At 40.6% G+C, this 27,933-nt stretch overlaps 1 protein-coding gene across 1 annotated transcript in view; it reads left to right on the top strand.

Annotated features, from left to right (window-relative positions):
* The first annotated feature begins 6,497 nt into the window (after window positions 1–6,497).
* Window positions 6,498–27,933, top strand: part of RRP15 (ribosomal RNA processing 15 homolog) — a 61,529-nt gene continuing 40,093 nt past the window's right edge. Inside the window, exons 1-4 of the mRNA XM_055419886.2 lie at window positions 6,498–6,680; window positions 17,586–17,860; window positions 20,294–20,391; window positions 22,749–22,950. Coding sequence (XP_055275861.2) covers window positions 6,536–6,680; window positions 17,586–17,860; window positions 20,294–20,391; window positions 22,749–22,950 — 720 coding nt within the window. The 5' untranslated portion in view covers window positions 6,498–6,535. The remainder of the gene's footprint in view (window positions 6,681–17,585; window positions 17,861–20,293; window positions 20,392–22,748; window positions 22,951–27,933) is intronic.

Below are 27,933 nucleotides of genomic sequence, written 5' to 3'. Positions count from 1 at the left end.
CTGACCTAAATAATGACTCAATTTATCTCATTAAAAGGAAGGATAGATACAGGCTGAGAATAAGTGGCTTAGTGGTAAAGAATCCACCTGCCAATGCAGGAGATGTGGGTTTGATCCCTAGGTAGGGAAGACCCCCTGGAGAAGGAAATGGCAACCCACTCCAGTATTGTTACCTGCGAAACCCATGGACAGAGGACCCTGGTGGGCTACAGTCCACGGGGTCACAAAAGAATCGGATACAACTTAGTGACTAAACAACAGCAACAGCAAAATTAGTTTTCTTGGGCTGTCGTAGCAAAATACCACAGACTCAGTGGTTTAAATAAACATGCTTATATTCTCACAGTTAGATGGCTGAATGGCATCCCCGACTCAATGGACATGAGCTTGAGGAAGCTCTGGGAGTTGGTGATGGACAGGGAAGCCTGGCGTGCTGCAGCCCATGGGGTCGAGAAGAGTTGGATATGACTGAGCGATTGAACTGAACTGAACTGAACTGAACTGAACTGAAGAGGCTCTGAGGTGCCAGCAGGGGCGGGTTCTTCTGAAGCCCGTCTCTTTGGCTTATAAGTAGCCACCTTCTCTCTATACACACTACTGCTGTCTTCTCCTCTTCTTTTAAGGACACCAGTCCTACTGGGTTGAGGCCCAAGCATTCATTGTTGTTCAGCTATTACGTCATGTATGACTCTTTTGCTACCAAACATTGGCTGCAGCACGCCAGGCTCGTCTGTTCTTTACTATCTCCTGGAGTTTGCTCAAAGAGGCCCACTCATAGGCCCTGATTTAAATTTAATAATTTCTTTGAAGGCTCCATCTCTAAATGTAGTCACATTGGCAGTTACAGTTTCAACTTATGAACTTTGGGAACCCAATTCAATCCATAACAGTGAATACAGCTGGGCCTGGTGTTTTTTATTTAGTTCAGTTCAGTTCAGTCGCTCAGTTGTGTCTGGTTCTTTGCAACCCCATGAAACGCAGCACGCCAGGTCTCCCTGTCCATCACCAACTCCCAGAGTTTACCCAAACTCATGTCCATTGAGTCGGTGATGCCATCCAGCCAACTTGTCCTCTGTTGTCCCCTTATCCTCCTGCCCTCAATCTTTCCCAGCAATAGGGTCTTTGCAAATGAGTCAGCTCTTCACCTCAGGTGGACAAAGTATTGGAGTTTCAGCTTCAACATCAGTCCCTCCAGTGAACACCCAGGACTGATCTCCTTTAGGATGGACTGGTTGGATCTCCTTCCAGTCCAAGGGACTCTCAAGAGTCTTCTCCAACACCACAGTTCAAAAGCATCAATTCTTTGGCGCTCAGCTTTCTTTATAGTCCAACCCTCACATCCATACATGACCACTGGAAAAACCATAGCCTTGGCTAGATGGACCTTTGTTGACAAAGTAATGTCTCTGCTTTTTAATATGCTCTCTAGGTTGGTCATAACTTTCCTTCCAAGGAGTAAGAGTCTTTTAATTTCATGGCTGCAAGCACCAACTGCAATGACTTTGGAGCCCAAAAATATAAAATCAACCATTGTTTCCCCATCTATTTCCCACAAAGTGATGGGACTGGATGCCATGATCTTAGTTTTCTGAATGTTGAGCTTCAAGCCAACCTTTTCACTCTCCTCTTTCACTTTCATCAAGAGGCTCTTGAGTTCCTCTTCACTTTCTGCCATAAGGGTGGTGTCATCTGCATATCTGAGGTTATTGATAGTTCTCCCAGTAATCTTGATTCCAGCTTGTGCTTCTTCCAGCCCAGCGTTCCTCATGACGTACTCTGCATAGAAGTTAAACAAGCAGGGTGACAATATACAGCCTTGACGTACTCCTTTTCCTATTTGGAACCAGTGTGCTGTTCCATGTCCAGTTCTAATTGTTGTTTCCTGACCTGCATATGGGTTTCTCAAGAGACAGGTCAGTATTCACTCCATTTATTTAACAGAGAGAGGCCTCTTTGGACTGTCTATTCTTTTGTGAATTTGGAGAAAACACTTTTTAAGAAATTGGTCCTTTTAATCTAGGTTATCAAATCTGTGGGCATAGAGTTGTTCACTGTATTTTTTCATTATCTTTTTTACATTCATAATATCTAGTGATGTCCTCTCTTTTATTTCTAATATTAGTAATTTTTGAACTTCTTTTTATCTTAGCCTGCGTAGAGACTTATCCAAAGAAGCAGCTTTTTGTTTCATCAATTTTCTTTTTTGAGATGCTTATTTCAATTTTATTGATTTCTGCTGTAATGCTTATTATTTATTTTCTTCTATTTTCATTTAATTTGTTTTTCTCTTTCTAGTTTCCTAAGGTGGAAGCTTAGATGATTGATTTTAGGGCTTTCTTCTTTTACATGCTTATAACTGTATGCATTTGATGCTGTAAATTTTCTTCTAAGCACGACTTGTTTCTGTATCCCACAAATTTTGATAAGTTGTTTTTCATTTCCATTTAGTTCAGAATATTTTAATTTTTCTCTCAGGATTTCTTCTTTAGTTCATATGTTATTTAGAAGCTTGTTGTTCAATCTTTACCTGTTTTTGGATTTTTCATTTATTTTTCTGCCATTGATTTCTAGTTTAATTACTTTGTGATCCAGGAACAGACATGGCATTATTTGTATTTCTTTAAGCCTATTAGGACTTCCCTGGTGGCTCAGACAGTAAAAAATCTGCCTACAATGTGGGAGACCTGGGTTCGATCCTTGGGTTGGGAAGATTCCCCTGGAGGAGGGCACGGCAATCCACTCCCTATTCTTGCCAGGAGAATCCCTATGGCAGACAGTGCTAATTTTTAAGTTGTGTTTTATGGCTGAGAATGTGGTCTATCATGGTGAATATTCCATGTGATCTTGAGAAGAATTCTGCTATTGTTGGATGGAGTCTATATATAGCAATTACATCCTTTTGGTTGATGGTGCTCTGAATTCAACTGTGTTCTCCTGATTTTCTGTCCCCTGAATCTCTCCATTTCTGATGGAGGTGTGTTGACATCTCCAACTATGATTGGTGAATTCATCCACTTCTTTTTGCAATTCTAATAGCTTTATCTAACATAGTTTGACAATTGATGTTAGGTAAATACAGTTAAGTATATTAAAAAGCAGAGACATTACTTTGCCAACAAAGGTCCGTCTAGTCAAGGCAATGGTTTTTCCCGTGGTCATGTATGGATGTGAGAGTTGGACTGTGAAGAAAGCTGATCGACGAAGAATCGATGCTTTTGAACTGTGGTGCTGGAGAAGACTCTTGAGAGTCCCTTGGACTGCAAGGAGATCCAACCAGTCCATTCTAAAGGAGATCAATCCTGGGTATTCATTGGAAGGACTGATGCTAAAGCTGAAACTCCAATACTTTGGCCACCTCATGCGACGAGTTGACTCACTGGAAAAGACTCTGATGCTGGGAGGGATTGGGGGCAGGAGGAGAAGGGGACGACAGAGAATGAGATGGCTGGATGGCATCACCAACTCTGTGGACGTGAGTTTGAGTGAACTCCGGGAGTTGGTGATGGACAGGGAGGCCTGGCATGCTGTGGTTCATGGGGTCACAAAGAATTGGACACGACTGAGTGACTGAACTGAACTGAACTACACTTAACAGTTGTTATATCTTCTTAGAGAATTGTCCTTTTGTGATTATATAATGCCCTTCTTTATCCTTGATTACTTTCTTGCTTTGAATTCTGCTGGTGTGAGATTAATACAGCTACTCTTGCTTTCTTTTGATGTGACTTTTCATTCTCTAGTGTCTTTCAAAAAGCAGGTTTTTAACTTTGATAAGGTCTAGTTTTTCAATTTGTTCCCTTGTAGATCATGTTTTTGGTGCCGTACCAAAGACTTTGCCTAACTCAAGGACACAATGATTTTCTCCTATGGTTTCTATACAAAATTTTGCCTAACTCAAGGGCACAATGGATTTCTCGTCTGGTTTCTTTTTCAGAATTTATAGTTGTATGTTTAGACCAGTCCATTCTAAAGGAGATCAGTCCTGGGTGTTCATTGGAAGGACTGATGCTAATATTGATGAAACTCCAATACTTTGGCCACCTCATGCGACGAGTTGTCTCACTGGAAAAGACTCTGATGCTGGGAGGGATTGGGGGCAGGAGGAGAAGGGGACGACAGAGAATGAGATGGCTGGATGGCATCACCGACTCTGTGGACATGAGTTTGAGTGAACTCCGGGAGCTGGTGATGGACAGGGAGGCCTGGCGTGCTGTGATTCATGGGGTTGCAAAGAGTCAGACACGACTGAGTGACTGAACTGAATTGAACTGAACTGAAGTAGGCCTACTCCATTTCGAATCAATTTTTATGTGTTGTGCAAGGTATGAATTGAAGTGCATCTTTTCGCATCTGGATTTCCAATTGTTCCAACAACATTGGTTGGAAATACTGTCCTTTCTCTGTTGATGTGACTTTGCACTTTTGTCAAAAATCAATGTTCCATATATATGTGTGTATGTATTTATTTTCTGACTTTCTATTTTGTTCTGTTGATCTGTTTGTCTACTTGATGGTAATACTACACTGTATTGGTAGCTATAGCTTTATAATGCTTTGAAATTATATAGTGCAAACTCTGGAACTTTGTTCTTCTTTTTCATTTACTTTGTTGTTCTAGGTTTTTTGAATTTTCATAAGGATTTTATAAACAGTTTGTCAATTTCCCCAAAAAGTCTGTTGGAATTTTGATTGAGATTTCACTGAATGTATTGACCACTTTGGGAAGAAGTGATAATAATGTTGCATCTTCTGATACATGAACATGGTGTGAAAGTGAAAATGTTAGTCAGTCCTGTGAGAGGACTCTTTTGCAACCCCATGGACTGTATCCCCACCAGGATCCTCTGTTTATGGGATTTCCCAGGTAAGAATACGGGAGTGGGTTCCCATTTCCTACTCCAAGGAATCTTCCTGACCCAAGGATCCAACCGGAGTCTCTTGCATTTCCTACATTGGCAGGCAGATGCTTTATCACTGCCACCTGGGAATCCCTCTTAATACCTCCCACTCTTCCAAAAATGAATAATCTTTAGTGGAACTTTTAACAGTGCTGTAGGCTGGCAGGGACAGTAGTTGGGTACTGATAATATTTCCATCACAACACCCATTCTAACTTTGTATCAGTCAAGGCCAATCAGGAGATGGATACTACTTAGGAATTTGATTATACATTTTAATATAAGTTTGAGCCCCGTGGCTCAGACAGTAGAGAATCCGCCTGCAGTGTAGGAGATCTGCGTTCAATCTCTGGGTTGGGAAAATCCCGTGGATTCCACATAGGATCCGAATAACTGCGCTAGTAAGTGAAGAGAACTCTAAAGAATATAGTAATAGCAGTTAAAAGAAGCAGAGAGATACAGCACCCAAAGAAAAAGTGTGCTCCCTCCCCCTTTAGAAATTTTGGATATTAAAAAAAAACGAAGAAATGCTTTTCCAAGAAAATGCTAAGCTTACAGAAAGCCTTTAGACTATGCCCTGCCTATGGAACACTATGTAAGAATATGCTACATTATCCCTTCGACTTACTAACTTTGTGATTGGTATTTGTCATTCATTCATTTATCGCTTCTAAAATGTATGTGCGAGTTCCTACCTTGGGCCAGGTCCCGTTGCTGGCCTTGCGGGTAGGATGGTGACTGAAATATGGTCCTTAAAGAGAAGGAGCCGACAAGTCAGGGGAAAGGAATAGCGGCGGATTGTGGTAGCAGATTTGGGGAAAGCGGGGCTGGGAAAACAGGAGACAAAGGCTGACCTCAGGGAGAGGCCGGCCTCGGGAGGGAGGCAGGGGCACCTTGCCAGGGGCACAGCTGTTCCAGCCTCGGTCTACACCGCGCGGGCGGAGCTAGGTCCGAGGCAGGAGGATGGGGCTGCAGTCCTCCACACCCAGGACCCCGGGGAAGAAATCCAGCTTCTTGTCGGTGTGCAACTGGAAGCCACTCAGGGGTTAATCACAGCGAGATTTATCTGATCAGTTTTAAGAAAGATCTGGCGTGTTATGCATCTTTGCTGGTGGTGATCCGGGCAGAAGGGAGGACATTCTCATACTCTTAATTATCAACCCACCATGCGATCTTCCTCGCTTTCTATCTTCTAACGCATTTACTGGGCACGTTCGGGACATTCGTCGAACCCCGTAAACCAAAGAACCCCATAAACCAAGAAATAAGGCGGCAAATATGGAAGCGGCCACCGGGAGGAAATTAAAGTGGACTGGGTAGGCCTGAGGTCAGAGTGGGGCGGCAGGCCAGGCCCAGGACGAGCTGGCGGACTCAGCGGAGAACTTACACTCACTGATTTTTTTTTTTTTTCATTATTATTATTTTTTACCGGAGCCTGTAGCTCGTGACTACAGCCAAGTCCTCTTCCCCCGCATTCTGAAGCTCCAGCCAGAGAACTCCCGCTAGACGGCCCCGCCCCGGAACCTTGTTTCACGGGAACTTTGTTTTACTGGAACCTTGTTTCATCGGAACTAGATGCCGAAGTTCCCTGTGTTACTGCCGGACGCAAATGTAAGGAACGCTTCCGGTTAGGAATCATGGCCGCGGCCGTTGGCGACTCACGTGTGAGTGCGGGGAAAAAGCTGAAAAATTCACTAAGGAAGAAGAAGAGGATGAAAATGGTAGTCCCGTCGGTAGCATCGGAGCTGGAAGATAAGGACAAAGCCGCTTCCGATAATGAAGGTAACCTACTTGGGCTGAGCTTTGGCCGCTCAGAGAAAAGGCCGGGCTGAGTTTGCGGGAAGCAGGGGGTGCGAGTCAATTTCCCCCTGGCAGCCCTAATTTCATCTCCCCAGGACGGCGAAGGGGCGAGTTTGGCTCCGTGTGAGAAGGTTTGAGAAAGTGGTGTTCAGGGGAAGGAAAGTCTCTGTCGCGTGTTAAAGCCTTCAAGTTCTTTTATTAGACATTTTCATTGTCACTGTAATTAAGATGAATCTGTTGCTTTTTTTATAGCAGCAAAAAAAAAAAAAAAAAAGAGGCTTACAGTAGCAAGGGGCGAAAGGAAGGGCGATATCTAAAATTACAAGAATGAGTTGGGTCTCCTAGGGAGCACGGAGGGAAAGTCCGAGAGAGGCTCATAAGGAGCAAGGAGGGGAAGGCGGAGAGAGGAAGACGGCTGGTATACTTGATTTTTCTTGTGCAGTAGGTGCGTGCGTGTGTTGGGGAATTAGGGATGAGCTACTAGTGGGGAAACCGTAGGTGGTTAAAGTAGAATAAATAAAAGTAGCGGTGACTCAGCAGCAGCAGCAGCAGCAGCAGCAGCAGCGGTTGATAGGAAGAAGGCAGTGGCACCCCACTCCGGTACTCTTGCCTGGAAAATCCCGTGGACGGAGGAGCCTGCTGGGCTGCAGTCCATGGGGTCGCTACGAGTCAGACATGACCGAGTGACTTCACTTTCACACATTGGAGAAGGAAATGTCAACCCACTCCGGTGTTCTTGCCTGGAGAATCCCAGGGACGGGGGAGCCTGGTGGGCTTCCGCCTATGGGGTCACACAGAGTCGGACACGACTGAAGCGACTTAGCAGCAGCAGCGGTTGATAAAGATGTCTTTCAGAGACGTTTATACTGAAAGGAAGGAAATGTATTTTGAGGCTTTCAACTGTGGTATCTCCATGCTGCTACTCTTTACCATCGTTCTTGGCACGGGCTTCTCAGGTTACAAGGGATCGCAGACGACCCCTGACCTTCTCCTGCTCAGAGATTGCTCCTTAATATATTGAGAGGGAGTTACACAGGTAGTTCTCATGATCCTGGTCCGGTTAACAATAAGGATGGAGACAGAGAAATCCATATCCTGTAGAACCCAGTCGAGGCATTGCTTATACATAGACATTCTGTCTTATACATGAACCTCCTACTGTATGATTATTTTTATTTTAACGTGTCTCTCTCCTTACGGATACAAGTTGTTCAAGTGCTGGAACATGTCTTCTTTATCTTTATTCTCATGGGGCCTCCCTTACACATTTTGGTACTAAGTAAGTTTTCTTGCTGAATAAATGAATAAGGAATCATTTCATCCAGGCCTTAGTTTTCTAAGTCTGGAGGTGAAGAGCACAGTTTTCTCAGACATAGGGAAAGCACACACAGTGGCATGTAGTCTCCTGAAACACATGGCTAGTTGAAATGAATTGTTGGCTGTGGCTCTAGCTATTCAGAGGTGTCATTGAGACTAGGAACAGGATAAAGCCAGATTGTAAAGGGCCCTGCATGCCATATGAAGAAGATTGGATTCTCTATTTGTAGGCAATATGAAGCTCTTGAGACATTTTAAGCAAGAGAATGACACTTCTTTATAAGTATCACTGCTAACTGAATGGTGACTGCCATAGAGTCTTGAACAGTTAGGCAAAGTTGCAAAGCTCTGTTAGGGATTGCACTAGGAAAGTACACTGAAGACAGAGAGGAGGTCCCCACTTGAAATGTTTTTCAGATGGAAAGCATTCAATTTTCTAGACAACCAACTTCCAAATAAATTTGTAGCACCATAAATTTTGGGTATATTCCTATTAGAGGAATTGGGTAGTAATAATAATAGTTTTAGGTACTGTAGACAGGGTTATTGTTAATCTTATCCTCGTTTTACTTGTAAGAAACTGAGATGTAGAGGGTTTATATCTTGCTCCCGCAGTGCATAAGCTGATAAGTTGATAGAGGACACAATCAGTATTGGAGCTTGATCTGCAGCTTTTTCTCTGACCCCTAACTCCCTGATACGGTTGAGGAACCAGGAGGACAGAAATGATCAAACAAAACAAAACTTTTTGGAAAGTAAAAGGCAGGGCCACAGAATCTTAAGCGCGAATTGGTTATAAGCAGACAATGATATTGAGACAGTTTTTTGTTCCACTCTCCAAGGTTCGATCACTAAGGGGTGTTTTGTGGTCAGATTTTATAGCACTTTTTCCACCGTTTGTAACTGTAGTCTTCCTTCCTTCCTGTCTTCTCCCATCCTGTGCTTTCTTTTCTCCTAAAATCTGTGTATTATCTCCAGAAATCAATGATCACTCTTTTCTCAGTTGTATAAGAGGCACCTGGGTTTGTCCTGCCTTTCAGAGGGACTTTGGGCTCCTTATGAGGGAACTTGCCTTAGTTCCCTCATCCATAAAATGGAGGTGGTAATAGTGTCTCCTCAGGATTCAATGGGCTCATGTATATAAAGCATTTAATTTAATGGTTGGCACATGGTAGCCATAAAATAAATACCATACTCTTGTGGCTCAGTGGTAAAGAAACTGCCTGCCAGTGCAGGAGATGCAGGTTCGATCCCTGGGTTGGGAAGATCCCCCGGAGAAGAAAATGACAACCTACTCCAGTATTCTTGCTTGGGAAATCCCATGGATGGAGGAGCCTGGTGAGCTACATCCATAGGTTCAGGAAGAGTCAGGCACTATTTAGCGACTAAACAACAGCCTTCTCATAACTATTTGGAGTCATGATCGTGACATCTTTTCTGATGAAACAAAACTGCTAGTCCCATCTCTCGGCCACCCAGTAAGCCATCCAGCCTTTGATAACAGTGATGTTTATAAGCTGGAGCTTTCTCTAGAAGAGAGGTTAGAATTTCCTCAGGTACCCCTGCACGGGAGCTGGTGGCCTTTCTGTTTTCCAGATGAGGAGACAGAGTCTTGAAGATACTGTTTTCCATTATAGTAGAAAGCCTCTCAGTGGAAAACTGTTCAGTCCATAGATGCCAGATGTTATCTCTTAATTCTGTCCTTCTTACTCCGTAAGTAACCATCCAGTCATGTTTTCGTGGTAAATTAGGCATAAATAGTGGTTCTGTTTATTTTTCGGTGATAGTGATTTTGACAGCCATGGATCGTCTTTGCCTAGTTCTGTAGATGGTGTGCACTTAGTATTTGCCAGGCTGAATTCACGATTTCATCTTCGAAACAGTATCCAGTGAATAAGGAGGCTGGCCCATGTCACTGTGCACTGGTGATCTGCGTATGACCTGACGGCTGTTCACTCCTCCGGGCACACATCTTGTTGCCCCCTAGCTTGCTGGTGACACAGTGTCTGAACTCATCATCTCTTGAACACGTTTGCTCTCCTCCCTGCTCGCCATGCTTATGCTGGCCCACTAGTACTCTTTTTTCCCCTTCACTTTCTCTTAACCAGCTTCTCTAGATTTCTGTTTAGTTGTCTCCCTCTGCCTTTTCTTTCAGGATTTAGAATCTGTCTCTTCAATAAATTTATTGAATATTATTAATAATCAATATCAATATTGAATTATCAATTTTTATTTGATATCAGTATTATCAATATTGATATTCAATATCTCTTCAGTATTATTTGTCAATAATAAAAGGCCTTTTATTTAATAAATTCAGTAATGTAGATTCTTTGGATGGAGATGTTTTCCTTTGGTTTAACTCAGAATTTTCTATTTAGTGTAAGAAATGGATTTTTGTTTTTCCGCCTGTGGAATCATATATTTCTGGAAAGGTGATACATAAAATAGCTTTTCTCTTTTTTATATTTATTTATTTATTTGGCTGCTTCGAGTATTAATTGCAGCAAGCAGGTTTAGCTGCCCTACAATATGCAGGATCTTAGCTCCCTGCCAGGGATCGAACCTGTGTCCCCTGTATTGGAAAGCAGATTCTTAACTACTGGACCACCAGGAAAGTCCCCGGAAATAGCTTTTCTAGTTCAGATATTTGTGTACGTCTGGCCTTGGCAGAACTATATTAAGTTATAAAAAATTCACAGAGACTGGATTCTGAGAGACTATAAAGGCAGGTGATTGAAGCGAACTTCAGACACATGAGAAATCAGTGTGCACGTTACAGGCTTGTTATTGAAGTGTACCAGCTCATTTTATCAGGAAGTTGAGTCATAGACTTATCTTTGAATTTTAATTGGTTCATAAAAATTGATCAGGATGTGCCTTGTATCAACATTTGAAAGCAGCTTCCTTCGTCTAGATGCTACTTACGTTTCCTAGAAAAACACACAAGTGTAGCCCGTATGTAGTTTGCGTTTTTATTTTTTACCTTCTGGCTTTAATTTCTCATGACATGTTGTGTAAGAAAGGTAGAAAATTGTGCTTTCATGAGTGTAAAACTCTTGGATATTGTTTGTCAGACTTTGCAGAAGTTTCCTAGTTCTTTACCTTAAAGCTTTGGTAAAAGCTGTGTTTCAGAACTTGGCATGAATCCTGATACGTGATGTAGTACTTGAAAGCCATTTATTATAAAATTGGAAACTTCTCTTAATGTGATTTTTACCCTCTTTTCTCATGTACCAGATATCACTGAGGTTACAGATTAGCAGAAGTTATATGTGATATAAACTTGAATGATAGCAAAATGAGTCAGACTGTAAGTTTTGGTAAATTGTAATACTTACTTTTCAGTAGGGTTTGAACCTTGGTCATAGTAAAATTGCGAATGATCCCAAATCAGAGATACGTGTAAGGAAAGCTGCTGTAGTCAGCATTCGAGTAATACATCAATGCCAAGTGTTATGAAGGAGAGGATGACACCCTTACATGAGTTAACCTGGAACTACTCAGATTTATTGAATTAATACCTTGGTGGTGGTTTAGATACCACGTATGCTTGGCTCTCGGAGAAGGCAATGGCAAGCCACTCCAGTACTCTTGCCTAGAAAATCCCATGGATGGAGGAGCCTGGTAGGCTGCAGTCCGTGGGATCGCTAAGAGTTGGACACGACTGAGCAACTTCACTTTCACTTTTCACTTTCACACATTGGAGAAGGAAATGGCAACCCACTCCAGTGTTCTTGCCTGGAGAATCCCAGGGACGGGGGAGCCTGGTGGGCTTCCGTCTATGGGGTCACACAGAGTCGGACATGACTGAAGTGACTTAGCAGCAGCAGCAGCATCAGCAAGATAACAAAGGAACATGCCTAAGAAATGAAGTGTATCATAGTCCTACTTGAGTAGTTTAGCAATTTATAGAACAGGCTCAGGAAACAGACTACTTCCAGGCTCTGTCTGGCTTGCCCAGATAGCACACAGTAATCACATCTGACAGTTTGTCCTGTGGTAAAACTTTCACTTTATTTTTGGTTATTTGTATGGAAAGCTGAGTAACTTCATTTTTTTTTTAAGAGGTAAATGCTTTTTAAAATGTTTTCAAGTATCAGTTTTGAATATTCTAAATTAAGTAGTAAAGGGCAGGAAAGAGCACGAGATGTGATAGAACAGATGCTTTAATACCTGGACTGGAGAGCAGCGGTTCCCTAGAGCTCTGTGTGACTAGGGGTGAAATGAGAATGGGATGTGAACACTGACCGTTCTGGTTAGCTATGGCTTAGAGAGAAATTCCTCTTCTAATTCAAGCTTTATTAAGCTATTGAGTTGGCCAAAAAGTTTGTTCAGGTTTTTGGTAGGATAATCCCAAATGAACTTTTTGGCTGACCCAATGTATTGTGGCTACTCTCTGTATTAGTTCAGTATACATTAGTCAGAGTTGAATCTTGGTTCAGAGCTTAGCAGTGCCTCAGAAATCAGCACCCTGTCACCCTACCTTGTTCACTTTGTGACTGGACATTTTTAAAACTTTTCTAAACTTCAGAACCATTCTCTTTGTAAATAGAATAATAATAGCATCTCAGAGAGTGTTGTGAGGATTGAGTGATAAAGCATAAATAGCACTTTAAAGAGTACCTGCCCTAAACACTTGATGGCTGGTTAACATTCATCATTGTTTTGGAATACTTGGAAAGCTGTAGGACAGAGACATTGACTGCTTCTAAAATTGAATCGAGGGTGTCTTGCCCACCGTGAACCCCTGGCATATGAGTTAGAGGATAGCCAAGACTGGGTGGAATTATAGTGGAAGGAAAATTTATTCCCCCTCCCCCTATCTTTTGTCAGTCCTTTTTAGGACTTTTGGGATGCCTCCCTGCTCTGGCTCCCAGGTTCTTAGTCTCCTTGTCTGTCTTCTGATTATTATCATCTATTTAATGCCTACTGTGTGCTAGAGCTGTGCTAAGTGCTTTTCCTGTTTTATCTCATTTAATCACCATAACAACCTAGTGAGGTAGGTACTGTTTTTGTTCCCATGTTCCCAGTTTACTGAGACACAGAGGGGTTAGGTAACTTGCTCAAGATTATGCTAGTAGGAAGTAATGGAAATGGGGCATAGCTCCACGTCTGCTTATTTTATATCCTGAGTGCTTAACCCCTGTGCTGTAACAGGTCATCTAAAGCTTCCCATTCAGCACCTCATATATCCTGTAGATTCCAGCCACCAGAGCTGTCCTTTGTTCCTGTGTTCTCTGCAGCCACATTATGTATGTCTTGAGGGGCATGGGGGTGGGGGGCGGGGAGGCGTGTAATTGACATGTAAACATTTCCTATGGGCTAGGCTCTCTTTTAAGAAACTGAGTTAATTATCATAAAACCCCATGAAGTAGGTACTGTTTTATTGCCATTTTTATAGACAAGGAAACTAAGGTTGAGAAGGTAAAAACCTTTAGAAAAGTCACGTAGGTGTGTGTCTGGAGTTAAGATTGAATCAGTCAGCCGGAGTTCTGTGTCTTTACTCTTTAACCACTACTTACTGATCTCAAATTTTTACAAGTTCTGTTTGATTTAGAGTAAACTCTAAAGGTGTGAAGTAAGATCAAAGTTAAGCAATATCCTTAGTGCTCCCAGATGATAATTGTATTTTAAAAGAACAACTTTCTTAATCCAGTAGAGAAACTTTCTTGAGGGATCTGAGGTAAGTGGGAGGTGAAAATGGCATTAGCAGTTTGGCCACTTACTGGAAGTACACACCTATAGTGCAGAACCTGGGGCTCAATGTGTGTTTTTTTTCTTGGATGATAAATCAGACCGGCTTATTTATATAAACTAACCAGGTTTTCACACCCAGTTCTTACCGTTAAATCCCCACATCTCCAGTTTCAGCCTATGTGAACTTCTTTATATTTTACATATCTTACCTTCTTCAACATACCCCTGCTTTTTGGCCATGCTGGTTTCTTCTGCCTGGAGTGCTGTAGTGATGATTACAGTAGTAATTTTAATTTTAATACAGAGCATCGACTCAAGTCTAGAGTGTTTTCAGTTCTAGATTCAGTGATCTTGCCCATGCCTCTTTCGGTTGGCTTTGTTGTATAATGTTACTTCTGTGGCCTTTTCTTTCTCTTGTCATTCCAGCTCTTACTTTACCTTTAAGAAATAACTTGAAATCATCTTTGTAAAAGATACCCCTAAACCTTTTTCTTCGTTATTTTTCTATTAGAAGAATGCTTACAATTTTTAAACCAAAATTTTCTTTTGGTGTTAACTGATTTATGTATCCTACTAAATATTTGACTTCTTCAAGGGGAAAATCTAGATTTTTCATTTTCTCCTTCCTTCATCTTGATTCATGAGTACTTGGTAAATATTGAAGTACTGTGAGTTTTTTTAAAAAACTTTATCCCAGTTCCAAAGGCTAAGGAAAATAACTCACTTTTTGCCAGCAGCTCACCGTATCTGGGATGAGGGACAGATGGCAAGTTTAAAAGGCTAATGGAAGTTTGGAGAAAGCGCAGCAAGAGATGCAGAGATGCCTCTGCCTACCTGGTTACCTCAGAAGTCTAACCTTGCCCTGCCCAATGTGGTGGCCACTAGTCACGCTGAAGTAATTAAAACTTTGTCAAGTTAAAAAAAATTCAGTGACTTCATTGTACTAGCCACATGTGAAGGACCCACTAGGCTCTTGTGGTTGGTGGGCAGCTCTGATAAGAGAACATTTCCATAAGTACAGAAAGTTCTGTTGGAACCGTTAGTTATTACTTCCAGTAAACATTCTTTGTCACTCTTCCTTAATTTCCAGGTTTTTTAAATAGAATGAAAAATTAGAGTTAATGTTTAAAATAACACACAGGACTTCAAAGGAATTTTTTGCTTATCTGGGGCCTTTAGATCACTGGGTTACATCCACTTCTGTTGAATATCAGTTTGTGGTAAATTCAAAAAACTCTTGTCTTCATTGGCCACAGTAAAATTTTAAGGGCCAGTTCTATTTTCTGACTTGTGTAGTGATTCGCTTGCTTTGGTATTCCAGAAGAAAACTTTGTTTTTTTGTATGCTAGCTGACCTCATAACATTGACATATTTAAATTTATTTCTAGAAAATACCATCATTTCCATTGGCCGTGAATGCATGACTGAAAACTTCTGAGTTAGGGAGTCTTAAAAATATAGTAAAATAAAAAGCCCATGACTGCAGCAAATTCTTCTGGAATTTTTTTTTTTTTAATTGGTGGGGTAAGTGCAGGTTGTATGAAATGGTGTTATAAAACTTCATGAATTTATTGTGTCCGTATCATGCATGTTGTGGTAGTCAAGCTGGGTAAGAAACACACCAAGGAAAAATAGCCCAGGTTTAGAAATGGAGAACTGCAGTGGCTTATACAACCAGAAAGTCTTTGGCTGCCTTTACAGTGTAGGTGAATATGTGAAATTCACTGCAGTTTCCGTGTGACTTCATTAGGACAAAACACTAGGTGTCAGTGTTGTAGTTTTGACATTTTTTACCAGGAACTAGTAGAGACCTCTGCTTCTGATCACTCAGAGATTCTTCATTGACACAAACCGTTATGCATCTTTACATTTAGATGAATGCGTACCTAGAAGAAGTACTTTTCAAAGAATTGTTTATTTTGTTGTTATTACCTGTCCAGTGCTGCTGACTCTGAGGAATAAACATATTCAGTATTAACATACATGTTTTTCACTTAACTACATTCCCCAGACTCTGTTTCTGAATGTACTTTCCAGGGAATGCTGATCCTAGGAGGTGCTTCTGGGCTCTGGAATCTGGTATATAGTAGACACACAGATTTTCATTGAATGGTAGTGCTTTCAGCTTTTGTTTGGCAAAATTTGTATACTTTCTCTTACATTGCAGGCAGTGAGCGTTTTTATATTGCCTAAATCCCCACATGTCACATCCTTGTCACGTTCTCAGATTTCTTAAATTTGCCAGGCATACAGGATACAGTGGAGGCTTCAAATTATGCATAAAGTTAAGTTCTGTTTCAAATTTTTTTTTCTTTATTAAGAAATATGCAACACATTAGGGCAGTAGAATTATTAGTGATTCTTGCTTCTTTATCATTTCCTTTAATTTTTTGATATCATTAACATACTTTATGTAAGATCATGCTTTTTTAAAGTATTATTTTGCTCTCTGTGTTTAATTTTATGTATTGTTCTGTTACTTTTTGAAGATACTTCATTTTTACTCCTATGCTTGAGACTCATATGTATAAACCGATTTGTTTTATGTATTTTTATTTGCCATTTTCTAATATGCTGTAAATTTTTGTTTGAAATGTATTAAATACTTAGTTTTCCATCCTTTTGTTTCATGAGTTCTCAGCAATGAAAAAAACAAAAGATATCAGGCAAACATAATACCAAAAAGCAAGTGTAGTGATGACTAGCTAAGTCAAGTCTTTTCAGCAGTTCTGTCTTAATTCATGACTTCAAGTCAAGAGGTTAGGGAGGATCACTCGGAGTGGAAGAGCTGACTATACAGTCAGTTCCATTCTCTTTGATTGTAGCCATGAGCTAATATAAAACTACTTTTGAAGTATTTCCTAATTTAGTTCCGCAGGTTTTTGAAGAGCAAAGCAGAAGCTCTTCAGAAGGCTCTGGATCATATAGTTGCACACAGATTTCACTGGCACTTGTGCTCTTGTTAAACTACAGTGAGCTTCAGAATTTGAGACAGACTGCAAAACTTAAAGTACCCAGGGGTTCTCAGCAGGTTGTTTTTCAAGCGAGGCCACCAACTGGATCATGTTTTGGCCACTCCTCTGATCTCAGCCGTTTGAATCTTACAGATGACATAGTTTCATGTGTATGCTTTGGGTGGTTCTGGGTGGTTCTGCACGGTACAACTCCACAGTGTACAAATTTGTATCCTTCACTCAAAACTTGATATTTTCATTCAGCCATCCAGCAGTGCAGTCAGATTTTGGGCACATATCACTTCATTATTTTTTCAAAAATGTTGCAACACCCAGTTTATTAATGTTATAGGCAGATTCTATAAAAGGAAACAAGTGTTTAGATTTTTCCGAACCAGGATTCAGGATTTTAAACATCTGGGCCAAAGCCCTCAGAGAACTTACTCTGACTTCTCTGTGCCATGGAAACAGTATTCCATTTTCTTGACAGATTAAAGTTTGTTGTTGTTATTTGTTTTTAAAATAATATTTGTTAGTCTCTTCAAGTAGTTTAATAACACAATTAAAAGCCTGTGGGTTTTGGGCATACCCTGCAGCAGCCCCATGGCAGCATCTATCACCATTGACCACAGGATGCCCTGAGGCTGGTGGATTTACTTCCATTCCCTGGGTCCTGGGTGCTGATGCTGTGGCGGCCTCCTCTGTCCACATGACCCGGCCAGGTCTTTGCGGATGGGTGACAGTAGGATGGAGGGTCCTGCCATTCTCCACTCTCACTGCAGCTGTGGGACTTGGAAATAAGAATGGAGACAGATGGAGAACCATTAGCCTTAGGAAGGCCCCGGGGCAGGGGCCTCACCAAGGCCTTGCCAAACTCTGCCTCCAGTATTAAAGTTTAGTTTGTTTCTACTGTTAGGTTCTCTAGGAAGCTGTGGATTGGAAAAAGATCACTTTTCCTCTGGTGATGAAGCAGTGGAAGCTGACAACGAAGATGAAGCTGAACCCTGCGAGGATGGCAGTGACAGTGCTGCAGAGGCCAATGTGGGGACTAACGCGGGCTGGGCAGATGCCATGGCTAGAGTCCTGAGCAAGAAGATTCCTGAAAGCAAACCCACCATCCTGGTCAGAAACAAAGAGCTGGAAAAGGAAAAAGAGAAGTTAAAACAAGAGAGACTAGAGAAAAGAAAACAGGTGTGTCCTACCAGTTGTCTGTACATTGGGGTGTCAAGGCTAGTTCTCATTGGTACCAAATTTCAGTGTTTGTCCAGTTAGCATTCCAGTTTGTAACTTGTGTTTTATCTGTGAGTGGATAACCAAGGTTGTATTCAGAAACCTAATCTGAATCATTCTTTTGAGCATGTTTTTTATTCAACTAAACAAAACAATAAAAATGTGAACTCCAAGGAAATGTATCCTTTTAAAAGTCAAGTACTTATACTTGTACCAGTGACTCCTGGGTTTGAATACCTTATTCAACTTACCTGTTCAGATGCTAACTTTATTAACAAACTTTATTAATAAAGTTAACTGAACTAATGAAATCATATTAGTTACTTTTAGCTTAAAATCTATGATATAAATCTGTGATGATGTCATTGACAGGGTTGGTTGCAGTTCTGAAACAAACTGTTTTACTGATGGATAAACTTGGATTCATTATATCTTTTGTTAAACCACTGATGGAAGAAGCTAGACTGGTGCTGTCTGCTAATGAAAGGCCAGAAGTTGGACTTTAAGTTTGCTGTTGTGTATTAAAAAGATAAACAATAATAAATGAACAGTAGAACAATAATACGTCTAAACTATTTGGCTGCTGAAATAGGTATTATTTTTTAATGAAAGAAAAATAACTTTCTACAATCATTCTGACAGTATAAAAGTACTCATTTCCAAGAGGTACTTCATACTAAAAAGGAGAGAAAACTTAAGTTTCAGTTGGCATTTGTTTCCTTTTAAGTTCACCATCCCCTTATCTTGTTTCAAAATGAATGTTTTCTTTGTTCCTAATACTGGGTGCTCTCTGTTGGAGGCTGTATAAAGATGGAACTTTGCAACTGCTGCTCTTAGAAACAGAACATACTCTATTACTAATTCAGTATTCTCATTGTACTTTATTTAAGATCAACTTTGTCTCTGAGTTTTACTGATAGCTTTTCAATTTAAAATTTGAACCTTTTTTTTTTTAATCTGGCAAAAACTAAAGGATGCTTTAAAAATATCAGAATCCTTAATTACCCCTAGTCCCAATGTTCCAGTAAGAGAACAACATTTTAAAGCCAACAGAAAGATATTCCTGGCCTCTCTAGGCCAAAGCTTTGAGTGCTAGAGCTGATGCTGTCCACATAATGCATGAAAGCATGTGTGTTGATACCAGGAACATGACACAGCAGCCACAAATGCTCTTGAGTATATATTTCTGGGTAGAGTCTGTGTAAATTGTGTTTGTTTCTTAATGTTAAGTATTATTGGTTTCCAGAATATTGGCTACCTATTTCTAATTATAGGTAAAGAAATACATTTCAGAGTTAAAAAATACCTAGGGATCATGCATGCCTGTTATCCCCTGGGTACAAGAGATAATTAAGGATTGACTGTTTTAAACTTAAAAGTAAGGTTTTTTAATCTGACAGTGAATTTCATTATAGTTGAAATATCTGATTTGGGGAAGAATCTGTTTCTTTAAAAAGGCTTCAGAGTATAGCAAGAGCAAAGATTTGGTTTTACCATGAACAGATGTTTTTGTTAATACAAAGTGAGAGATCAGATGAATGAAGAAAAGGAAAAGATAAAAGGAGACTTTTTCCCACTGGTTTTTCCTGATTTTGACGCTTATTACCAGCTTCTTGATAATTAGTTCATCGTATTCATTATATTTGATGTTTGGTGATATGTTGACCTGAGCAGGGGACCTGGAGAAGCAAGTGTATCAAATCAAGGACCTGAGATCAGGAAACCCCCCTGAGAACAGTTTTGAATGAGATGTTGTTGTCTGTGGGATATTCTTATTTCCTAATCCATTTCTATATCTGCGTTATCTCAGAGTCAGCTTGCTGTAGTTTGTGACTGATAAGCCATGTACGGCAAGGACAGTGGTCAGATGTGCCATAAGAGGAAAAAGAACAGTCACTGTTTAAATAGGCTCTATTTATTACAGCGCTAGTAGGACACCATGCTGCTCTTTTAAAAGCTGATACAAGTTCCGGCCACTGGGGAAGTCAGGTTCTAAAAATAAAGAGAAGCAGTGCTTAAAGTCGTGGTTACGGAAGAGGGTGGTTTGGCATCTTGCTGATGCTGCCCTCTGAGGCTTCTTGTGATGGCAGGTTGGGCATGGGGCTCCCTCACCCCCAGCCTGGCCCTGCTGGCCCCTCACACTGGCGGTGCTCCAGGCCCCTGCTGTCGGAGAGCCTGCCGGCTGCTCACTTGGTGCCTCTCACATGACATGCCAAGCGCTAACCGCAGGCTCCTGGAGCCGACCCCCGAAAGGGTGGGTTTCTGAAAGGCCCTATGACAAACTAAAGCTTGAATGATTTATTACCTTTGTCCTTTCACAGAGTATCATATCAAAGTGTGCTGCACTTTCAAAAATGCCTAATATTCTTTCACATAACACTATTTATAACACAGCTTGATAAGAAGCGGGAATGGGAAATGATGTGCAGAGTAAAGCCAGATGTTGTCAAAGACAAAGAAACGGAGAGAAATCTTCAGAGAATTGCTACGAGGTAAGACAGTGTTCTTGCCCTTTAAAAACTAAGTGCACTAAAGCTTTGTAGTGATCCATTTCTGACGAGGTTTGATTCTTAAGCTCTGCCTGGTCAGAGCCAGGTGATTTATATCTCAGCCTGCCTACCTAATACTGGATTCAGCCACAGATTTTGGAGGTCTTGTGAGGCAAGAGTCTAATGGGCTAAGTGTATATTTGGTATGAACTTATTTCGGTCGTCTTGTGTTTTATGATCACGAGAACATTATAATCAGACCTCTACCTGTGTTTCTCTTAGGCTGATTATCTAAATTTATGGCACGAGGTGATTGTTGTTATCTTGCACTATATTTATGACCTAACAAATTACACATTATAGCAGCTTCGTGTGCTCCTTTCACTCAGCACTTTTTTTTTTTTTAATATTGGCACCAACATTTAGTTGATATCCTCTGTGCCCGGAAATGAATAGAATCTGGTGGCTGCTGCATGGTCCTTGCCCGCTTATCTGTGGAGGTTCTAATCTCTTTGGGAGTAAAGATGTATCCTGTGAGTTGGGAACATCTGATGGGAGATTGTGTATGGAGTTGAGGAAGGCTCCATGAAGGAGGTAGCAGTTGGATTACCATTTAAAGAATACAACAGTTACATTCAGTGAAATCCCTTTTAACTTCCTAGCTGCCTACAGCAATCCATCTGGGTGTTGGATGGAGAGCCAGTGAGGCCGGATGGGTGAGGGAGTGAGAGCAGAGCCAGACTGCTAACCGATCCCAGCGCTGACTTACCATCTGGGTGTCCCTGGGCAGTTACTTAATTTCCTTCTGTTTCAGTTTATTTATCCGTGGAAACAAGCGAGAACGTTATACCTATGCTATAGGATTTCTCTGAGAATTAAATGAATTAATACCCACGCAGAGCTGAGAAGAGTACAGGATTGGTGCCAGAGAGTAAGTGCCCCTTACATTTTATACCCGGGGCATCTCCCTCTCAGCACCGTGGTCCCAGCCCTGCTGTGAAGTGTATGGAATTTTTCCCATCTTATAAACAAATAAGCTAGGTTGGTAAGATTTCTCAGATGCTGCCAGAGGACAAGACGCTTGTAGGTCAGAGACAAAGGACTGTCTTCACAGCTGAAGCCGTAGCCAAAGCTCCACATTCCCACCGGTTCCCTGTGTCCCCAGGGGTGGCGCAGGTGCCCTCGACGGATGCCTGTGCGTGCGGTGGGTTGTGTTACAGGAGAGGAACTCTGTACCTGGGGATCCATTGCTTTAATGGGGAATGGTAACAAGCCTGCTCTTTGTCTGGGGGGAGACATTACCTCATCTCTCAAGGTTGCGTACCGCAGACACAACCCTGAGAAACGACCTGGTTAAGAGCAGCCAGGCCTTGTGCTCTTCAGAACCCAGCAAGAACGTGCAGGGATGCTCAGCACCTGTGGCGGATTGCCTCCACTGTTGATGTTTATAGCAGGAACATGAATAGGTGATAGAAGCTTAGAGCTAGAGAGGGTGTCGATGGTGTAAAGCAGTGCTGGACAGTAGAAATCGACTAGAAATCCAGTGTGAGCCACACATGCAACTTAAAATTTTCTGAGCGCCTCCTTGAAAAAAGTAAAGAAGTGAAATTAAAGTCAATGATAAATTTTAACTCTGTGTATTCAAATTATTTCAACATGTAATAAATATAAAACAAGTATTAATGAAATAAAAAAATTTTTTCTCATACTGTCTTTAAAATCTAGTGTGTATTTTAAACTTGGAGCACACTGCAACATTGTTCTGGCTGTATGTTGTGTGTTCACTTGTTACATGTAACCTGTGACTACTGTAAAGTCTTAATCTTGAGAATTTCAATGAGTTTAACTTCAGAACAAAGTACTTCAAATAAACTTTTTAAAAAATTAGTTTTATATCATAAGACTTGCAGGTAAAGTAGCTGAATACTTTCTAAGCTTCTTAAGTATTATTTTTGCCATTTACAGGTAAAATCAAGATCCAGGAGATCTTTCTAGCGTCAGATAATCAGATAGCTAACTGTAAAGCCTGTGCTCATCCTATTGACACTTAAAGTTTTCAGCCATTATATGATTAGATTTTGAGAAGTAGCTGTTGGTTCAGAAGTTGATTTAGAAAGATTGAAGTTGAGAAAAACCACAAATCAACTCACATGTATTTATTCTCTATTCAGATACTTATATTCAATTTCATTGAAATGTATGTTCACTTTTCAGATTTATTCCGTGCTTTTCACTTGAGCACGTATTAGATGATTGCCTCTTTTCTGAGCAGTGAAAATAGGTCGCGCTTGTCCTCACGAATTTGTGTTCTAGTGTAATTGTTATTTAATGACATTATTCTGGTAATTTGTGTTCCATAGGGGTGTGGTGCAGTTATTTAATGCAGTTCAAAAGCATCAAAAGAATGTAGATGAAAAGGTTAAAGAAGCTGGAGGCTCTATTAGAAAACGAGCTAAGTTAATATCCTCGGTTTCCAAGAAGGACTTCATCAGTGTTCTGAGAGGGATGGACGGAAGTGCAAGTGAGAAGAATTCTGCTGGGAAGAACTCAAAAGCCAAACAGGTAAGACTTTTACACAGGGTTCAGCACATCAGATAGATGTCAGCTCTTAGAGTTTAGAGGTTGAAAAGCATACTATACCTGAGTGCCACAACCAAGACCCGACGCAGCCAAATTAAAAAAAAAAAAGCATACTATAGAATTAATAATTTTTCTTTTCAGATGTTATTAAGATTTCCACATGCCCACAGCCTACTTTAACTCTGTATTCTTATGTCTCATGATGACTTATTCAGTATGGAAGTTGCCAGTTACAGATGCCAGGGCCTTGCTGTTAAAACTTAGGAACTGGTAGATTTAGGTAAATTTTTTAGAGATAGGACAGTCTCCTTTCTGAAATCCTGCATTTTGTGCATTTTGTAGAATAGAAGGCCAAGTGAGGGATACAGCTTCAATTGAGACTGTTAACCCACAGTGGTAATTGACATGGTGCATAATTCCTAAAATGAAGAACTGGAGCTTTAGGAAGTATGATGGGAACTCATCCTTGGACTGAGGCAGCTTTGATGCTACTCAGCTGGTTGGGAGATAAAGAACGTAAATGCTTTTCATGATCTTTGGCATGTAGCTCCGCTTCTCCAGCCCTCTGACCTATGAATCACAATAGCTTTCTTTTTATTGTACCAGGTGAAAGGTTCTGAAATGTGCTTTACTCTTGAAAGGGCTTATTTACTTTTTAAATTAAAGCAAAGTACATAGTTGTATTTGAAGGCTTGATTTCTGTTGCCAATAAAGAGAACTTCAATCAGGAAGCTAGAGTTTCTATCATAAGTTTTTGTTTGTATTTTGGGAAAACAATAGAAACTCTGGCAAGAGCATTTAGGAATTTCATGCTCTTCTAGAGTTGAAGTATTCTTCAAGTTTCTTGATTAAGTTGCCATTTTATCTAATTTTGACAGAAGTTTTCTAAGCTGTTTGAATTTGATCTGTCTTCTGAATGTCAAAAGGACTCACATTTTGCATATTTATGTAAGTGTGCTCACTAGTGTTGCCTTTTAAAGTTTGTCAGAAGTAATTATGAAGACATGAATGCTATGATTGGGCATTTATACTTTTTAGTTAAAAAGTCTTAACAGACTGTCCTCACTCATGATAAGAGTGTTTTACTGTAAAAATTGGAGAAAGATCGAGCAGCATTGAATGAGAAAGAGCTGATTGAAAAGGAAGATTTTTCCCCCCCTTTTCCTTGTTGGTTTCAAAATAACTTTTAATAGAAGCATTTGTTTTTGCTTTGGGATTAATGTTTTCATGAGTTATGAAAATACATGAAGGATTCTTTTCAGTGGCATCATTGTATTTTCTTTGTTACCATTTGCTTTTTTGCCCTTGACCTTTGATTTTTCCTACTTCAGTGCTCACAGGCATGGTAGTAATCTGGGACAAGGTCAAAAACTGCTTGAGATGTTAACCAAAGTGGCTTGGCTTTAAAAATTTATTTCTAGAGCTACCTACCCTCCACCAGTGGTTACCCTGGCACATTTTTTTTTTCTTTTAAAAATGTTTGTTTTCATACATTTATAGGAAAACATTAAGTACCTATTTGTTCCTGGTGCTATCCTTACATCTTTTAAAGGTTTACAATTCAGGTAGACACACGACCTCAAGGAAATAAGTAAATAAGATTAGCATGACAACATAGAGATTCTAAATTGGTCGTTTAGACTGTGCGTTATTTTCAGTTACACTGACTATAACAGCTGTAATTAAGTGGCTGTCCCTATTTGTGGGGAGAATTTCAAAGTAGCCAATGTTCATTTAGGACATAAGAGCAGTTTAGTCTGTGTCTAGTTGAAGTAGGTGGACTTTTAAGGCAACTGAAGAGGAGGGAAGGCCAAAGTGGAAATAGATTTGGTGTGCCAATGAGTCAGACATGAATGAACTAGATAAAGAAGGATATTAAGTAGAGAATAAGATTTCCCTTTTCTCTTTCACCTTGTCCCAGCACCCTTGCTGCTACACGTTTTCCTGATAGCCTCTCCTCTCCTCATACAAGCTTGACAGAAGAGTTTTTATGGAAGCTGCTCATTGTCCCTCTCTGGGTGTATTCAGAGCACAGGCTTTTAATCGCATATTCCTAATATTGTGCAATCTTTAGGGTCCATTCACCTACAGACTGGATTCTCTGGCAGGTATCTTCCCAGATAACCAGTGTGGATTATATCTTGAACTTCTTTACCTGGTTACACAAGTCATTTATGGTTGTGATATTATAAAGTTCAAAAATGAAAAGGAGCCAGTAGTGTTACAATAAGCAAAAGCTGGGCAGAGTTATAATAATGTAACATAGAGGGTGGATCTGTTAGTCAGCATACTTCAGGAGTGCTGTTGGTGGTGTGTGTGGTTTCCTTTGACTCTTTAGGAAGACTCTGTAGGAAGACTTAGGACTTTGGAAACTTATTGTTTTTTGAAGAACCCTGTTATAAGAATTTTCATACTCTTGCAAGCTATTAGAAACTTTGAGACATTGTGACAAATATTTCTTAACTGTGTCATGGCCCTGAACAAATTCCTTTTCTCAGAACCTTTTCTTTTTTCCTGCATCATTATATTTTGTTTAATTTTGTTTTCAGAGCAATGGGAACGCAGTTTCAAAATAAAATAGCCAGTATCTTTGACCATCTGCCTCTACCCCTTGTTCCATTCCCTCACCCCAAAGTAGTAGATCTTTCTACTGGTATTTACCTCCGTATATTAAATAATGTTTATACTAGCTCACTCTCAATATTATTATCTTTAATGGAAGATAAAGAATTGGCATTCTTAACATTCCTTCACCCCCATACATCGCATACTTTGTCTTTCTAATATGATATATTCATATTTTGGCTGAATCAATATTCATTGTAAACATTGTTCATTGCTGTGCAAAGTAATGTACGGTAATATTATTTTCTTTCTTTAACTTATTTCCTTATAGTTTTTGTTTTCCTGGAATTAATGGCTGCCTCTTCTCATTTGCTTAGTTTATGCACCAGAGCCTTCCTATGCTCTGCAAAAAGAATTCTTAAACCCTTCTTAGTACTACTTTTTTCATGGTCATCCTGCTACAATCCAGACTGATTGTTTTTTACCTGGTATGCACTGTCTGTTTTCAGCTCTGCTTTATCACTGTCTTGGGAATTCCCTTTGTCTCTTTCCTGTGCAGTAGCCTCTGTTTCTGGGACTAAATATCTTTTCTCTTGGCTCTCTCTCTCATTTTGACAGTTACATTTACCAGTAGCTTTCTGGGAAAGGGTTTAGGTATCCTCATTTTGTAAATTGATGGATTGATTGGATATATGCAGTGGGTTGAAGGGTGGTTGTTCACTTGCTCAGTCGTGTCTGACTCTTTGCATCCCCGTGGACTGCAGCACGCCAGGCTTCCCTGTCCTTCACTATCTCCTGGAGTTTGCTCAAACTCATGTCCATTGAGTTGGTGCTGCCATCCAACCATCTTCATCCTCTGTCACCCCCTTCTCCTCCTGCCTTCAGTCTTTCCCAGCATCAGGGTCTTTCCCAGTGAGTTGGCCCTTCACATCAGATGTATTGGAGTTTCAGCTTGAGCGTAAGTCCTTCTCATGAATATTCAGAGTTGATTTCCTTTAGGATTGACTGGTTTGATCACTTTGCAGTCCAAGGGACTCTCAAGAGTCTTCTCCAGCACCACAGTTCAAAAGCATCAGTTCTTCAGTGCTCAGCCTTCTTTTATGGTCCAGCTCTCATATCCGCGCATGACTACTGGAAAAACCATAGCTTTTGACTAGATGGACCTTTGATGGCAAAGTGAAGTTTCTGCTTCTTAATACGCTGTCTAGGTTTGTCGTTGCGTTTCTTGCAAAGAGCAAGCGTCTTTTAATTTCATGGCTGCAGTCATTGTCCACAGTAATTTTGGAGCCCACAAAAATGAAATCTGACATTGTTTCCATATTTTCTCCATCTGTTTGCCATGAAGTGATAAGACCAGATGCTGTGATCTTCTTTTTTTTTTAAGTATATATTTTATTTATTTAAATTTTTACTGAAGTATAGTTGGATTCTTTTCCCATATAGGTCATTGCAAAGTATCAAGTAGACTTCTCTGTGCTATATAGCAGGTCCTTATCAGTTATCCATTTTATATATAGTAGTGTGTATATGTCAGTGCTAATCTCACAATGTATCCCTCCTTCCCCTTTCCCCTCTGGTAACCATAAGTTGGTTTTCTACATCTGTGACTCTATTTCTGTTTTGTATATAAGTTGATTTGTGACTTTTTTTTTACATTACACAGGTAAGTGATATCATATAACTGTCTTTCTCTGTCCCACTTAACTTCACTCTGTATGATTTCCTTCTGTGTATCCCTAAACTGTAGACACTAGGAAGCTAAGAACTGTGATCCTTAGATTTCCTTGAATTAAGGAGTCAGACTAATTTTCTTCAAATTAAAGCACACTTTCAAGAATTGCAGAAAAGATAGCAAGGAGGGGCGAGTTGGGGGCCATCTTCCTGCTGTTTGGGACGTTGCTGATGGCAGATGCGGTGATGACAGGTAAGAAAGTTGATCTCCCACAGCTCCAGCTCCATGGTCACGGCAGGTGAGCCTGTGCAGGGGCCAGACTCGCCCTTCCAGTGTCCAGTCACCCCACAGCCATCTAAAGGGCCAGTTAGAGTAATAGCAGCTATAGAGAGAGGCTACAAGTCTGTTATTTTGTTCATTTGTTTAATTTTGTTCAATTAGCCTTTTCAAGGATATGTAAGAGTTCGAAGTATTGTAGAGTGAATATACATATAGACACCACCCAGATCCTCCCACTGCTAACGTGTTATTTTTGGTTTATCGGATGTCCCCCCTACCTAGATGCATTACTCCTTATTTTTCTGATGCACTGACAGTGCGTGTTTTAATTTAGCAGTTCCACTGGTGGCCTCCTAGTCCCCTCCAGGCCCAGGTAGTGGCTTCCCTAGAGGACCAGTGCCCGACTTGCCCTTAACTGACCACTCCAGAGTCCCCTCCTCAGCCCTCCA

This window comes from Moschus berezovskii, chromosome 17 (genome assembly GCF_049115385.1).
Source record: "Moschus berezovskii isolate FMDL1 chromosome 17, NW_MosBer_1.0, whole genome shotgun sequence".
NCBI lineage: Eukaryota > Metazoa > Chordata > Mammalia > Artiodactyla > Moschidae > Moschus > Moschus berezovskii.
This window is presented reverse-complemented; position numbering and strand designations above follow the sequence as displayed.